The sequence below is a fragment of the Oryza glaberrima genome, chromosome 6, assembly GCF_000147395.1.
Source record: "Oryza glaberrima chromosome 6, OglaRS2, whole genome shotgun sequence".
Classification (NCBI taxonomy): domain Eukaryota; kingdom Viridiplantae; phylum Streptophyta; class Magnoliopsida; order Poales; family Poaceae; genus Oryza; species Oryza glaberrima.
Genome location: NC_068331.1, coordinates 25614526 through 25629110, shown reverse-complemented (window position 1 = coordinate 25629110; position 14585 = coordinate 25614526). Strand labels below are relative to the sequence as shown.

General features: G+C 46.0%; 1 protein-coding gene across 1 annotated transcript; it reads left to right on the top strand.

Annotated features, from left to right (window-relative positions):
* LOC127777327 (AP2-like ethylene-responsive transcription factor AIL5) lies at positions 1–6431 on the top strand. Its single transcript, XM_052303905.1, has 9 exons — positions 1–224; positions 350–641; positions 920–1002; positions 1161–1169; positions 1280–1368; positions 1724–1797; positions 2030–2080; positions 5544–5620; positions 5726–6431. Exons 1-9 carry the CDS (start codon positions 110–112, stop codon positions 6334–6336), a joined length of 1401 nt encoding a protein of 466 aa, XP_052159865.1. The 5' UTR covers positions 1–109; the 3' UTR covers positions 6337–6431.
* Positions 6432–14585: the final 8154 nt, after the last annotated feature.

The window sequence follows — 14585 nt, the reverse complement described above, 5'->3', positions numbered from 1 at the left end:
ACTGGTCTACATCGATCGATAGCTTTATAGTTATCCTTCCCTCTCATAAGCTCAAACAAACGCTGGTCAAGTGCTCTTCAAGATCGGCGCATCGATCATATCTATCGCCATGGACATGGACATGAGCTCGGCTTATCCTCACCATTGGCTCTCCTTCTCCCTCTCTAACAACTACCACCATGGCCTCCTTGAGGCCCTCTCTACCACATCTGCACCTCCACTTGGTAATATATGAGCATCTCAAATAATGCACTATTCATAATCTTTCATGTGCATGCATGTTTGCTAAACTAATGCCATGTGTTCATCATCACTAAGTATCATTATTTTTCTGTGTTTTCTGGTGTAGGAGAGGAGGGGCCAGCGGAGGGCGCTCCGAAGATGGAGGATTTCCTCGGCGGCCTAGGCGGAGGCGGCGGCGCCGTCGCCGCCGTTCCGGCAGCTGCCCCGGAGGATCAGCTCAGCTGCGGCGAGCTTGGCAGCATCGCCGCCGGGTTCTTGCGCCGGTACCCAGCGCCTGAGAACGCCGGCGGGGTGACCATCGCAATGGCGACCGACGCGGCGGCGGAGCTGGCCGATCCGGCGAGGAGGACCGCCGAGACGTTCGGGCAACGGACGTCCATCTACCGTGGTGTCACTAGGTATATATATTTTGCGATAACACATGGATCCATAGATGATCTATCTATCTAATCTAGCTACTCGATCCCAGCTCTCACAGCGCCCAAATAGCTAGGTGCATGCATGCATGTAGTTAGTTATACTACTAGCAGTACACTAACGACACTAGTAGTCGTTCATGGTTAAAATGTCATTTTAACTTATAGCTAAAAATAATCATGCAAGCATGACAATGAGCTGAAAAATAATATAATCAAGTTTTTGATAAGCGATGTTGGGTATTGGGAAAATGCATCAGGCACCGGTGGACGGGGAGGTACGAGGCGCACCTGTGGGACAATAGCTGCCGCCGGGAAGGCCAAAGCCGCAAAGGCCGCCAAGGTTTGTGCATGCGTGTCATAACCCATATCCAACAAATTAATCTGCAAATTCTATCATATGGACGTTACATTGTTGATCACTAATTAACATTTGTACCTGCTTTTCTCCAACCTAATTTCTCGCCTGTTGGCGGACCGCCGGTGATGATACTCCATCAGTCTACTTAGGTATGTCGTCATTATTTGCAACATCTATATATCTTAATTAGTTAGTTTCTTTTCCATTCGTTCACCTTGAGACTTACTGTAAAAGTTGGGGGATTAAACAAAACTTTCAGGAGGTTATGATAAGGAGGAGAAGGCCGCAAGAGCTTACGACCTCGCCGCCCTCAAGTACTGGGGTCCAACCACCACGACGAACTTCCCTGTAAGTACTTGTTGCAACAGTCAACTTATTATTGCCAGCCCCATCAATTAATACATTATTCGATCTTTACACATATGGCATGCATGTATGTGCTTATCCTGGTCGCTGATGAGATAGCATAAGAACAGTCAACGTTCATATACGCTGATACGCGTATTATACTTACCTAGTGATTACTTACTCTATTTCATAATGTAAATCATTTTAGCGTTGCCCACATTCATATAGATGTTAATAAATTTAAACATATATGTGTATTTAGATTTATTAATATTTATATAAATATAGATAATACTAGAAAGTCTTACATTATAAAACGGAGGGAGTAGTTAACTACACCAATCGATGACTATAGGTTGCCAACTACGAGACGGAGCTGGAGGAGATGAAGTCGATGACGCGGCAGGAGTTCGTCTTGTCGCTGCGCAGGTGAGAAACAGTAGTCATCCAGAAAGTTTATTTATTTATTTATTAATTTATTTATTTTGGAGAAGAAGCAGTAATCCAGAGAGGCACATCAGCACATGCTTAGGAGAAACAATCCTTTTTCCACGTACATGTGCCACTGCTTTTACTCGTACCACCTTGGGTTCTCACACTTGCACAGGTTGACCTCATTGTGTGTGTTCCTACTCTTTTTTTTTTTCTTTTAATTTGTCAGGAAGAGCAGCGGCTTCTCAAGAGGGGCTTCCATCTACAGAGGAGTAACAAGGTATAAGATTGATCAGAGTTAGCCACTCGGAAATAATATGATAGTATCAAGTTGCATCATTCAGACAGTTCGAGATTGCTATGAAATGTATTCTACTAAACCCTCAAATAAATAAAAACCTATAAAAATTGGATCTAAAAGTTTAGTAAATTTATGAAAATATTACAGGAGATAAATACAGATATAAAATACAATCACACTAAATTTTAAGTTTAAACTCAACTTTATTTTTACTAACAAAAATGAAAAATTTTAGGTGAATAGTAAAAGGACACTATCTATTATATTATTAAAACATCTTTGAAAGGAGGCACCACGTTCGCTGTAGGGGCTAGAAATTCCCACATTAATCAGAGAAAAAGAAAAAAAAAGGAGAGACCAAGTAGAAATACAATCTAAAAATAGCTAAAATTTAGAATTAAAAATAAGCAATATTTAAATAAGAGTCCATATAAGAACCCAATACGAGATTAATCAAAATTCAAAATAAAAAATAAAATAAAATCCGAAATTAGAAAAAAAAAATAGAGTCCAAGTAGAAATACAGTTTAAAAATAGCTGAAATTCGGAATTAAAAATAAGCAATATTGTAAGAAGTTTCCATATAAGAACCCAATACGAGAGATTAATCAAAATTCGAAATAAAAATAAAATAAAATCCAAAATTTAAAAAAAGGATAGTCCAAGTAGGAATACAATTTTAAAATAGCTAAAATTCGGAATTAAAAATAGGGAATATTAAAAGAAGAGTCCATATAAGAACACAATACGTGATTAATTAAAATTGGGAATAAAAATAAAAATAAAATCCGAAATTAGCAAAAAAAAAAAGAGTTCAAATAGGAGTACAATTTAAAATTAGCTGAATTTCGGAATTAAAACAATATTGAAAAAAGAATCCACATAAGAACCCAATATGTGATTAATTAAAATTCAGAATAAAAAAATAAAATAATATCCAAAATTAGAAAAATTAAAAGAGAGTTCAAGTAGGAATACAATTTTGAAACAACTGAAATCTGTACTATTAAAAATTGAAGATGTTTTTGCCGGTATAAAAAAACAGAAAAAAAAGGGAGAAAACGAATTTCTATGTAAAAAAAACGTCCGACTCCATAAAAAAAGTCCGACTATCTGTGGAGAAAAAAAGGCAAGAAAAAATAAAAAAAAAGAGAAAAAAAACTTCTACCGTATAAAAAAATAAAAACGTCCGATTCCTTAAAAAAAAGTACGATTGCCTCGAAAAATGACTTTTTGTCCGTAATCTTCTCTTCTCTTCTACTTCTACTATTTTTTAAAAGAAACCTCTACTATTATGAAAAATTTAAGATGTTCTTTTGTCGGTATTTTGGTATGTCATCCGTGTATGAGGCGGTTTATAAATTTGTTTGCTTTTGAAAAAATATATATCCTTTGAGTTGATTTTTAAGTTCGTCCGCTTTTGGTAATATAGGAGTCGTATAAAAAAATTCGCATGCTGACTTTAGACAAACAGACTCCTAACCGCAGCTTATGATTTTATAGAAATATATAGATCCAAGCGAATTCTCACAGTGAATTAAGACTAAAATAGTTGTCACCCGTTGCAGCGCACGGGCTTTTCTCTTGAAAATAAAAAATAAAAGTATTAAAAGAACACAATACGATATTAATTAAAATTTGAAAAAAAAATTCTAAAATTACAAAACAAAAAATAAGTTTTCAATTTGGAATACAATTTATAAATAGCTAAAATTTATGATAAAAATAAAGACTATTGAAAGAAAAGACCATCTAAAAAACATGACGAGATAAATTAAGTAACAGGCCTATAATAGAGTAGAGTGGTGGTGGTTGATACAACATATAAAAACTGTTAATAAAATATCAAATAGAATCCTAATAACGATTAAAAGGAGGGACGGTAGGAAGGCCGTGAAGCAAACGAACAAGGTGATTGCTGGGACTTCTAAAAAGTAAAAAAAAAACCCCAATGATAATCATGTTCAATTTTTAAAATCTCAATGATAATAAAAAGGAGAAGCAGCGGGCGGGGTGTACAGGAGTATAGTTGCAGAGCCGCCAATGGTTGACGGGATTTCTAGGAAATAAAAAATGAATTCCAATGATAGTTATGTTCAATTTTTAAAATCACAATGATAATAAAGAGTAGGCGGCATACGGGCCATAGAGGAGCATAGTGGCATCGTGTGACAAGACTTCTAAAAATTATAAAAAATAAAACCCAACAAGACAATAAACTCTAAAAACTACAAGGTTCAATTTTTAAAGGTTCGGAACTTCTAAAAAGTAAAACAAAAACAATGATAATCATGTTTGATTTTAAAATCTCAATGATAATAAAGAAGGGAGACAGCGGACGAGCCGTAGAGAAGTACAATAGCAAAGCCGCTGACGGTTTGACGGGACTTCTAGAAAGTAAAAATGAACCTAAACGATAATTATGTTCGATTTTTAAAATCTCAATGACAATAAAGAGAAGAGATAGTGGACGGACCATAGAGGAGTATAATGGCAACGTTTGACGGGACGCCTAGAAATTATAAAAACGAAACCCAACGTGACAAAAAAAAACTCTAAAAACTATAAGATCCAAATTTTAAAGGTTCCAAGAAGAATGAATAGAAATAATGGTAGATCGAACAAGCAAATAAAGAAGGAGATGACATAAAGGGTAGCAACTGGTGTGACTTTTAAAAAAACTATATAATTAGAAACACGAGGATGATAATGTTTGGTCTTTCAAACTCTTAAGAAAATGAGATAGCTATTTAATTAAATTTTAAGTAAAATCATACTAAAAATATATGATTTTGTTTAGGTGCTAGCCGCGCAATTGCGCGGGTCACCCAGCTAGTTCATCTAAAATTTGTCTTTTTTTTATTCTTTTAAATGAAATAGAGTTTACATTTGAGATTGGTATGAATGTTCATGCCTAGATCTAATTGTTTTGTAAATTTAGAGAAGTTTTAGATATTGTTTTCATGTATTTTCATTTATTTGATGATTTGCACTGGATATTTTTCTATTTTAGTGGACGTATCTAGTGAAAACCCATGAAAAATCGGCCTTAAAGCTTTGTAAATCGATTTAAAAAAACTGAAAATAGGTAGTCACCAAATAACTGAAAATAACAGTTATACCAAATCTCAAGTTCAATTTCAATGTTACTTGGGACTAACAAAAATGACAAATTTTGGAACAGTAGTCACATCCTTCCCTTCTGTCCCCCTATCCATGTATAAAAGACCGCTTCCAGAAAAAAAAAAACGGTACAACCAAAAAAACTGGCCAGCCCAGGCAAAAATAAACCTTTTTTTCTCAAATCAAATTAAACCACGATCTCTAAATTCCGTTGTATCACGCAGGCATGCGACTAGTTCAGAGCCTCTCTTCTTCTTTTTTTTACTTTCTTAAAGTCAGAAAACTTTGTGATAATGGGAACCTAATGTTTGGCATGCAGACATCATCAGCACGGCCGGTGGCAAGCGAGGATCGGCAGTGTGGCCGGAAACAAGGACCTGTACTTGGGCACTTTCAGTAAGCTAGCCTCGACCTTTTCAAATACATATACACAAACGCTAAGACCATTGAGATGCATGGTTGTTGGCAAATTTTCCTAAATGTCCCATGCACCGCGCGCAGGCACGCAGGAGGAGGCTGCCGAGGCGTACGACATTGCCGCTATCAAGTTCAGGGGGCTCAACGCCGTCACCAACTTCGACATGAGCCGCTACGACGTCGACAGCATCCTCAACAGCGACCTGCCAGTCGGCGGCGGCGCCGCCGCGCGCGCCTCCAAGTTCCCCTCTGACCCATCGCTGCCGCTGCCGTCGCCTGCCATGCCACCGTCGGAGAAGGACTACTGGTCCCTCCTTGCCCTGCACTACCACCAGCAGCAGCAGCAGCAGCAGTTTCCTGCTTCTGCATTTGACACCCACGGCTGCTCCTCCGGCGTGAACGTGGACTTCACAATGGGGACAAGCAGCCACAGCGGCAGCAACAGCAACAGCAGCAGCAGCAGCGCCATATGGGGCACAGCCGCCGGCGCAGCGATGGGGAGGCAGCAAAACGGCGGCAGCAGCAACAGGCAGAGCAACAGCTACTCCGGTAACAACATTTCTTATGCTGCTGCAGCAGCTATGGCTTCTGGATCAGCACTCTACGGGGGCTCCACCGGTAGCAACGGGACATGGGTGGCGAGTAACACGAGCACGGCTCCCCACTTCTACAACTATTTGTTTGGGATGGAGTAGGTGGACTTACTGGCTCTATTAGCTTCATTAGCTGAAACGAGTGGTAGGCCTAGGACTGACATGGAACTGATCAAAAGTTTTGGCTGCTGATGCATGCAGGAATGCAATGCAATGCATCCTTCAGATTGTTCTTTTCCTTCCCTGACATAGCCCTGTAGCACAGAAACTCATGTATCACCAGCGTTTATAGTTCAAGCTCTATTTTTTAAAGTTCCATTCTCCACTACTCCATTTGTTTCATATTAAAATCACTTTGATTTTTTTCTAGTTAAATTTCTTTAAATTTGACCGAGTTTATAGAAAAAATATAGCAACATTATCAACACAAGCAAACATATTATCAAAATATATTCGATATTATATTTAACGAGAATAATTTGGTGGTGTAGATGTTGTAAAATTTGTCTATAAACTCAATCAAATCTAAAGAAATTTGACTAGAAAAAGAAAAGAAAACGACTTATAATACGAAACAGAGGGAGTACTACATACGTGTCAACAGCCTCCGCAAGAACTCCACGACTCCTGCAGCACATGATCCAGATAGCCGCGATGAGGTGCTCGGCGTGGTGCCCGAGATCCAGGAGTGGCACGGCGCGCCTCCGCCTCCAGATGGTTGACGTCGACCGCCACTCGGCACTCGCCGCCTCCGTTGCCTCTCCACCCGCGGCTCCGCCCCCCCCCCCCACTCCTCGCATCCTCACTCACCTCGCCACCGCTGGGGTCCACGCCGGTGAGCTCGCAAGAGCTTGGGGACCGCTTCCACGTCGGCGTCGGCGTCCAACGGCCGGACGATGACGATGGTGGGCGTTCGTCAGCCACCGGCCGTGCCGTGCGCCTCCGGTCTCCCCCAACCGCTGTCCGTCTTCACCCTGGACATCCGACCCCGGCACGGCAGCCTGCTCCCGCGTCGCAGCCGCCGCCGCCGCCGCCGCCTCGTCACCCACCGCCATGTCGCCGGCCGCCAAACCTCCTCCTCTCTCGCCGACCCCCCTTGTCTCCGCGACCTCCTCCCCAGTCCCCACCCTTTGGTCGGCCAGCAGAGAGGATAAAAGTGAGAGAGAGAAAGGAGGAAGGGGGAGAGAGGGTGATGACGTGGCATACTGACATATAGGGCCTACGCTGACTTAGTCGCCACGTCGGATAAAACTGGGGTCAAAACCACCGAAGGACCTGAAGTGAATGGTTTTGTAAGTTGAGGGATGCCATATATTCGATTTTATGGTTGGGGGACAATTTTGTAACTCGATGATAAGTTGAGGGACCTTCGGTGTACTTTTTCCTATTTACATTGATTTTGATTGACAGGGTCGTGACAAGGAATAAGTTCATCTGAGGTCCCTTAACTTGTCAACGAATCCGATTTTTGTCCTTCAACCGGAAAACCAGATACAAGAGGTCCCTCAACTATCAAAACCGGTGCACTCAAGGTCCCTCAGCGGTTTAGATGGCAGTTTTGGCTGACGTGGCGCCTACGTGTTTAGTTTGACTCGGTCTTTATTTGACATGGCGCTTACGTGGCAATTCGATCCAAAAATAATAATAATACCCATGGGACCCACATGTCAATTTCACACACAAAATAATAAAAAATGGTGGGACCCACCCAGACCCCACATGTCATCCTCAATCCCCTTCTTTTCTCTCTATCCCCTCTCTCTCTCCCCCTGCACTGATAGGTTGTTCCCAGCGGCGATGGGGAGCAGCGGCACGGGAAGGGGTCGCTGCCTCGCCGGAGTAGCGGTGACGGCGTCCGGCGAGGGAGCCGTGGCAACGAGGAGGCACAGCGGCGGGCAGGCAACCATGCTGCATGGCGCTAGCGCCGCTCTCCTCTTCCTCCTCGGCGGCCCCGGGGCCGGGAGCTCCTGCGGGGCCCTCGCTGACGGTGGCCGCGGCCGGGGAGATGGCGGCGGCGGCGGCGGATGGCTCCTCCGATGACTCCATGGAAGGGCTCATCGCTTCCTCCGCCTCGGCGTCGGGGCCTCCTCCTCCTCCTCCGGCTCCTCGCTCGTGCTGGGTGCAGACGCCGGTGACGTGGCGGTCTGAGTCTTCATCTTCTTCTTCTTCCTCCACAGGGGCGGCGGCTGCCGGCTGCACCTCCTCCGCCTTGCCAACCGTCTTCCGCCATAGCCGCCACCTCCTCCACCGCCGAGGAATGCCGCGGCTCCCTCCTCGATCGCCGGCCACCTCCCGCCGCTCCTCCCTTTCTTGTCGGGCGCCGTCGGTCGTCGCCAACAGCTTAAGTGTGTCAACAAGAAGTTACAACAAGAAGAAGGCATACAGAACAAGCCGCGCACAATTTTCCTGGATTACCCAGGAGCCGTTGTCGTTTGAGTGGTTCAAAGGAGTGATGAATGAGGTTGCTGAAATGGACAAGGATAGGCCAGCAGTATATTGACGGTGTTGGTGATCAATTCGTTATGCAATTTCGACCAGGGTGTGTCATAGAGTTGCACAAGGATGCGCCGCCGAACACCGCATCGCACTTCGCCCATCCGTTGGTCTCCGACGAGAAGACGTCCAAGGTGATGCCGATTCCCGCCGCCGCCCCGCTGGCTTCGCGCGCTGCCGCTTCGGCCGCCGTCGCCCCACTCCGCCCGTCGCCCCGTAGGGAAGAAGAGAGAGAGGATAGTGGGAAGACGGAAGGAGAGGATGGCATATGGGGCCCATGTAGGTCCCACCATTTTTTTATTATTTTGTGTGTGAAACTGACATGTAGGTCCTACGGGTTTTATTATTTTTTCAGATCGAATTGCAACGTAAGCGCCACGTCAATGCCACGTCAGATGTAGACTGAGTCAAACTAACCACGTAGGCGCAACGTCAGCCAAAACCGCCATCTAAACCACCGAGGGACCTTCAGTGCACCGGTTTTGATAGTTGAGGGACCTCTTGTATCTGGTGTTCCGGTTGAAGGACGAAAATCGGATTTGTTGACAAGTTAAGGGACCTCAGATGAACTTATTCCTCGTGACAAACGTGCGGCCCATATACTGGGCCGGAACGGTACAGTGGGCTACAGGCCACAATGTTGGGCCGGAGCGGTATATAGTGCTTATTCGCAAACTGAGGCAGCACCTAAAATCGGAAAAAGTACACCGTAGGTCCCTCAACTTCGAGTTACAAAATCATCCCCCAACCGTAAAACCAGATATCCAGGTCTCTTAACTAATCAAAACCGGTCATAATAGATTTTTCGGTGGTTTTGAACCCGGTTTTATGCCATGTGACGGCTAAATCAGTGTGGGACCTACGTGAGCCCCACATGTCAGGATGCTACATCAGCGCACACTCTCTTTCCTCTCCTCTCCCTTCCTCTGTCATTTTTTTCCCCTGGGCGTCGTGGATGGCGCCATGGCGGCACCTTCGTCGATGCAGCGGGGAGCAGGTCAGGAGGCCCGCCATGGCCGGCGGCTGGCGGGGGATAGTCGCGGCGGTCGTCTGCCTTCCCTCCTCCTCCTTCGCGTGCTGTGCGGCGCCATTGCCGTGGTCGAGAGAGCGGAGCGGGGGCGGTGACGGCGGGCCGAGAGGAGCGGGGGCGGCGGTCGAGCGGAGCGGCTGGCGACGGGCGACGCGGCAGCGGTGACGCTGGAGAAGGGAGGAGGCCGGCGGGTCGGGAGGAGGTCGGCGGGGCGAGGAGGGAGAGAAGAAGGTCGGGCGGCTGGCTCGCCCGCCGCCGCTCCACTCCGCTGGGGTGACCGGCGACGTGGCCCCCGCCGCGGCGGCTATCTCCTCATCGTCGCCATCGTCGTCGGGCTGGACGAGGCTGTAAAGCTCGGCGATGCGGTCTTACTTACCTCCTCTTCCTCCTCCAGCTGCGCCGGTGCCGCCGCGGATGCTGTCGCCGCTCCGCTCCACTCCCCTGGCCGCTCGCTCGCCGCCGCTCCGCTCCGCTGGCCGTACGCTTGCCTGCCGCCGCCACTCTGCTCCGCCGCCCGCCCGCTCGCTGCAACGTTCGCCCGCCTTCCGCACCGACTCCTTCCGCAGCGCCTCCATGCTCAACATGCTCAGCTCGGCATCTCCGCGGGCGTCGCCGTTGCCGCCTACGGTGAGGCGCGGTTCGACGCGTTCGGCGTCATGCTGCAGCTCGTCGCCGTCGCCGCCGAGGCCACACGGCTCGTGCTCATCCAGATACTGATCACCTCCAAGGGCATGTCAATGAACCCCATCACCTCGCTCTCACATCGCGCCGTGCTGCCTCGTGTTCTTGACGCCGCCATGGTACTTCGCCGCGCGCTCGTTATTTTTGACTGCAGCGTGTTGTGCGAAATACCACGACTTTAGAATTGTAACTACGTGCTGCACATACATGGTATAGAACTGTCTTTACGTGATGAATTTGGCCAGGTGATGAAGTATCTGGAGAAGAAAACGATTGTGTGGACTGAAGTGTAATCCAACCCTGGGGCCATCCTCATCCCAATTAATCAGAAGCAGGACCAGCAGGATTAGGTTCATGTACAAAAGTGGTGGCTCTCAATGACACAAACTGACAGAAGCCGGCCGCCGCCGCTCCGCTCCGCTGCCCGCTCGCCCGCTGCGCGCTCGCGGCCGCTTGCTAGCCCGCCGTTGCCGCTCTGCTCGCTAGCCGGCAGCTGCCGCTCCGCTCCCCTCCGTCGGCCGCCGCGTGCTCACCTGCCTCCGCGGCCGGCCGCGGACGACGTCGTCGCCGCCGTCACCGCCGCCGCGTCGCCCGTCGCCGACCGCCAACACACTCTTCTCCCGCCGGCCTTCTCCCCAGTCCCAACCCGCTGACCAGCCTGCGCAGAGAGTTGTGAGAGAGAGAGGACAGAGGAGGAAGGGTGAGAAGAGGGGAAAGAGAGGGGTGACGTGGACACCCAGACATGTGGGGCCCACGTGGGTCCTAAGCTGACTTAGCAGCCACATCGGATAAAACCGGATCAAAACCACCTAAGAAACTAAAGTAAACGGTTCTGTAAGTTGAGAAATGTTATATATCTGGTTTTGCGGTTAGAGGACGATTCTGTAACTCGATGACAAGTCGAGGGACCTTGGATGCACTTTTTCCCCTAAAATCTGATGATACAAAGCACACATGAATGTCCAGAAATCCACGGATTTGAATTAGGCATTATACATCAGTAACAATCATGTTTAAGATGTGACTAGACACTTTACCTTATTGGTACATGGGTTTAAAAATTCTGAATCATAGGTTTTTATGTCATCACCAGCTGAAGGTTTGTTAGGTATGCCTATTTTTTCATCGACACTCCCAACAATTAAAATAATATTAGAATATGTTAAATTGTTGGTCCCTAAAAGGGGAACATCTGAAAATTTCTTGTCATCTCCTGAAAAGCAACCAAATGAATTATGATTCTTGGCGATGAGGTTTTCACATGAATTTGAATCTGGGTAAGAAAAGTATGCATGAAAATGCGAATCTCAAACAAATTGTATAAAGGGACACAAATCCCCCCTCCCAAAGAAGCGTTGAAGTAATTTTGTAATTCCTATCTGAATGATTTCGAATAACATCGACTTGCTTAAAATTTGAAATTTCTAATGGATTTCCATTAATTTTTGGCCTGACTCTTCCGGAGTCCTCGGGGGTATCCGTTGCAACAGAGTAACTTCGTTTGAGTACTTGCAGTTAAATGTGCAGAGAGAAATTCTGTCACTGCAGAGTATAATACAAAGGAGAAACAAAGAAAATCAGTAAATTAGATTGTTGTCAAGATTCAAAAGAGAACTATAGACCTACACTTGTTTCCATATAATTGCAAGCAAAGATACCAGAGTCAACGCACTCATTAACTCGTATTGCAAGCAAAGAAGCGGCGGAAGAGAACCAAAGGCCTCACCTGCACGAACATCTCGCAAAAATGCGCGAAGACACCGAGAGTCATCACGGCGTTGAGGTGAGGTGCAGCATATGGAGCCCATAGATCTCCAGGATGTTGAGGAAAAAGTCGGAGAAGGGCAGCACCAGCCCCCTGGCGGCATAGGCAATGGGATACACTACCTCCCCAGCTTGCGGCCTGGTGTGGGACTCCTCGATCCGTACCACGAGCGTCGGGCGACCGGCGCGTGAGGTTGACATCAAAGCCCGAGCAAACCCTAAGGCATCGGCGGTTGTGCTTACCGAGGGAGGCAAAACACTCCCCTGCAGCGCCCGTGCGTCGCGGTTTTCCTGCGGCATGATGTCAAACAAAAGGAGAGAAAGAAGGCGGCGGGGAAAATTGAAACGGAGTTGGTGAAGACGGCGACAGCGAGATTTGATCAAGGGCAAGAGTGCTAGGGTGTTGAAAGATCGAATGAAGGCGAAAGATGGTTTTTAAAGAAAAAACCCCGAGTAGCCATTTCGGTCTCCACGCCCATGACGCCTAGAAAAACAGGTTGGTAGTGGGAAATTAAGGCGGAGTGTGAGCGTGGCTAAACTCCCACAACAGACCTGAAGAATGATGAGACACGCAACGTGACAAAGCGTTGTCCCGTCCGTTGAATCCTAACAAGGTGGGCCTGGGGGCTTGACTTCGGTTTTCTTTCGAAGAGAAGCCCCATGCCCGGCCTCGATTATTTCTCCAGCCCGGCCCGGGGCTGGGGGCTACTGTCGGTGAAATGGGAACTAGGGTACCTATTTCCCCGGCAAAACAATTACAAGTAAAATATGCTTAAACCATCCTTAAAAATAAAAAGCTACCCCAGGGTGATGTGATTAGGGGCCCACCTTTATTTGTTTGCAGGTCGCTCCTCTTGGTTAAAGAGGAACAATTTATAATTAAGATACAATGGCTCAAAACTCTGAGTGATAAGGTTGATTCAGGGCTTACATCTGTCTTAAGTCCCAGGACCACCAATATATCTATATCTTAAGAATGTAGCCTAAGGTCTACCTCGAACCTGATCTTCTCCTGGGTCACGAACTCACCTTAGTCCTTGTAAGTCCTACGCTACTTAGTGAGAGAAGCGTAGAGACATACATTATCTACATCTTAAGAGAAATAGACTAAGGTCTGCCTCAGACACGCCCTTGTTTTGGGTCTCGGGCTCATCTTAGTTTATCTAAGTCACACACTGCTCTGTGAAGAGGAGTGTTGAGACCTATAAATCAGGATGGGAATGGTTGGAATGGTTAGGATATGTATCGAACCTAAACCGTTTCAAATGAGTTTATTGAACCATGGTTTAATAGGGTCAATCTATCATGAGTCCATTATATCAATAGGTTATCCATGGATATCCAAATGGATCATCTACGCTCCTAATAGATAAAAAAAGCTCTTATTGCATGCATGTAAAACTCGGGCCCAAAATTTTTAAACTCGCGTTCACATTATAAAAACTTATCAAATTTAGTTGAATTTTATAGAGATGATTTATTATATGAAGAAGCAACTTTGTTCAAATTTTAAAGTCATTTAGACATGCGGGGCCCACGATGCATTACTAAGATTCAAAAATTCTAGTTACATGTGTGTAAAACTCGGACCCAAAATTTTTAAACTCGCGTTCACACTATAAAACTTTGTTAAATTTAGTTGAATTTTATAGGAATGATTTATTATATAGAGAAGCAACTTTGTACAAAATTTTGAAATATTTATACATGTGAAGTCATTTTGGGTCGAACCTCTTAAACCTTAGGTTCTAATGGTTTGAGCCGTTTGGTCCATTTATATTTTTTGGAGCGACCCTAAAATCCGTTAGGACAAATTTACGGATAGGTTTAGTGGATAAATGGATCGACCCTACCCATTCCCATCCTGACCTATAAAATCTATATCTTAAGAATGTAGCCTAAGGTATGCCTCGGACCCGGTCTTGTTCTGGGTCCCGGGTTCACCTTAGTCCTTATAGGTCCTACGCTACTCAGCGAGAGGAGCGTAGAGACATATAAAATCTACATCTTAAGAGAAGTAGGCTAAGGTATGCCTTAGACTCGGCATTGTCCTGGGTCTTGGGCTCACCTTAGTCCATCTAAGTCACACACTGCTCTGTGAAGAGGAGTGTCGAGACATATAAAATTTGTATATTAAGAATGTAGCCTAAGGTTTGCCTCGGACTTGGTCTTATTCTGGGTCCCGGGCTCACCTTGGACCTTGTAAGTCCTACACTACTTAGTGAGAGAAGCATAGAGACATACAAGATCTACATCTTAAGAGAAGTAGGTTAAAGTCTGCCTCAGACCCGGCCTTGTCCTGGGTCTCAGGCTCACCTTAGGGCACGACTTCAGGACCGGCCAGGGAAACGGGCATGCGCCACGGGCTGTTGTGAAGCAGTCC

What these genes read in the sequence shown, in the direction of transcription:
- LOC127777327 (XM_052303905.1), top strand. Translation starts at nt 110, where the DNA reads ATGGACATGGACATGAGCTCGGCTTATCCTCACCATTGGCTCTCCTTC. An exon ending in CACATCTGCACCTCCACTTG is followed by an intron (nt 225 to 349) that starts GTAATATATGAG and finishes TTTCTGGTGTAG; the next exon opens with GAGAGGAGGGGCCAGCGGAG. An exon ending in ATCTACCGTGGTGTCACTAG is followed by an intron (nt 642 to 919) that starts GTATATATATTT and finishes AAAATGCATCAG; the next exon opens with GCACCGGTGGACGGGGAGGT.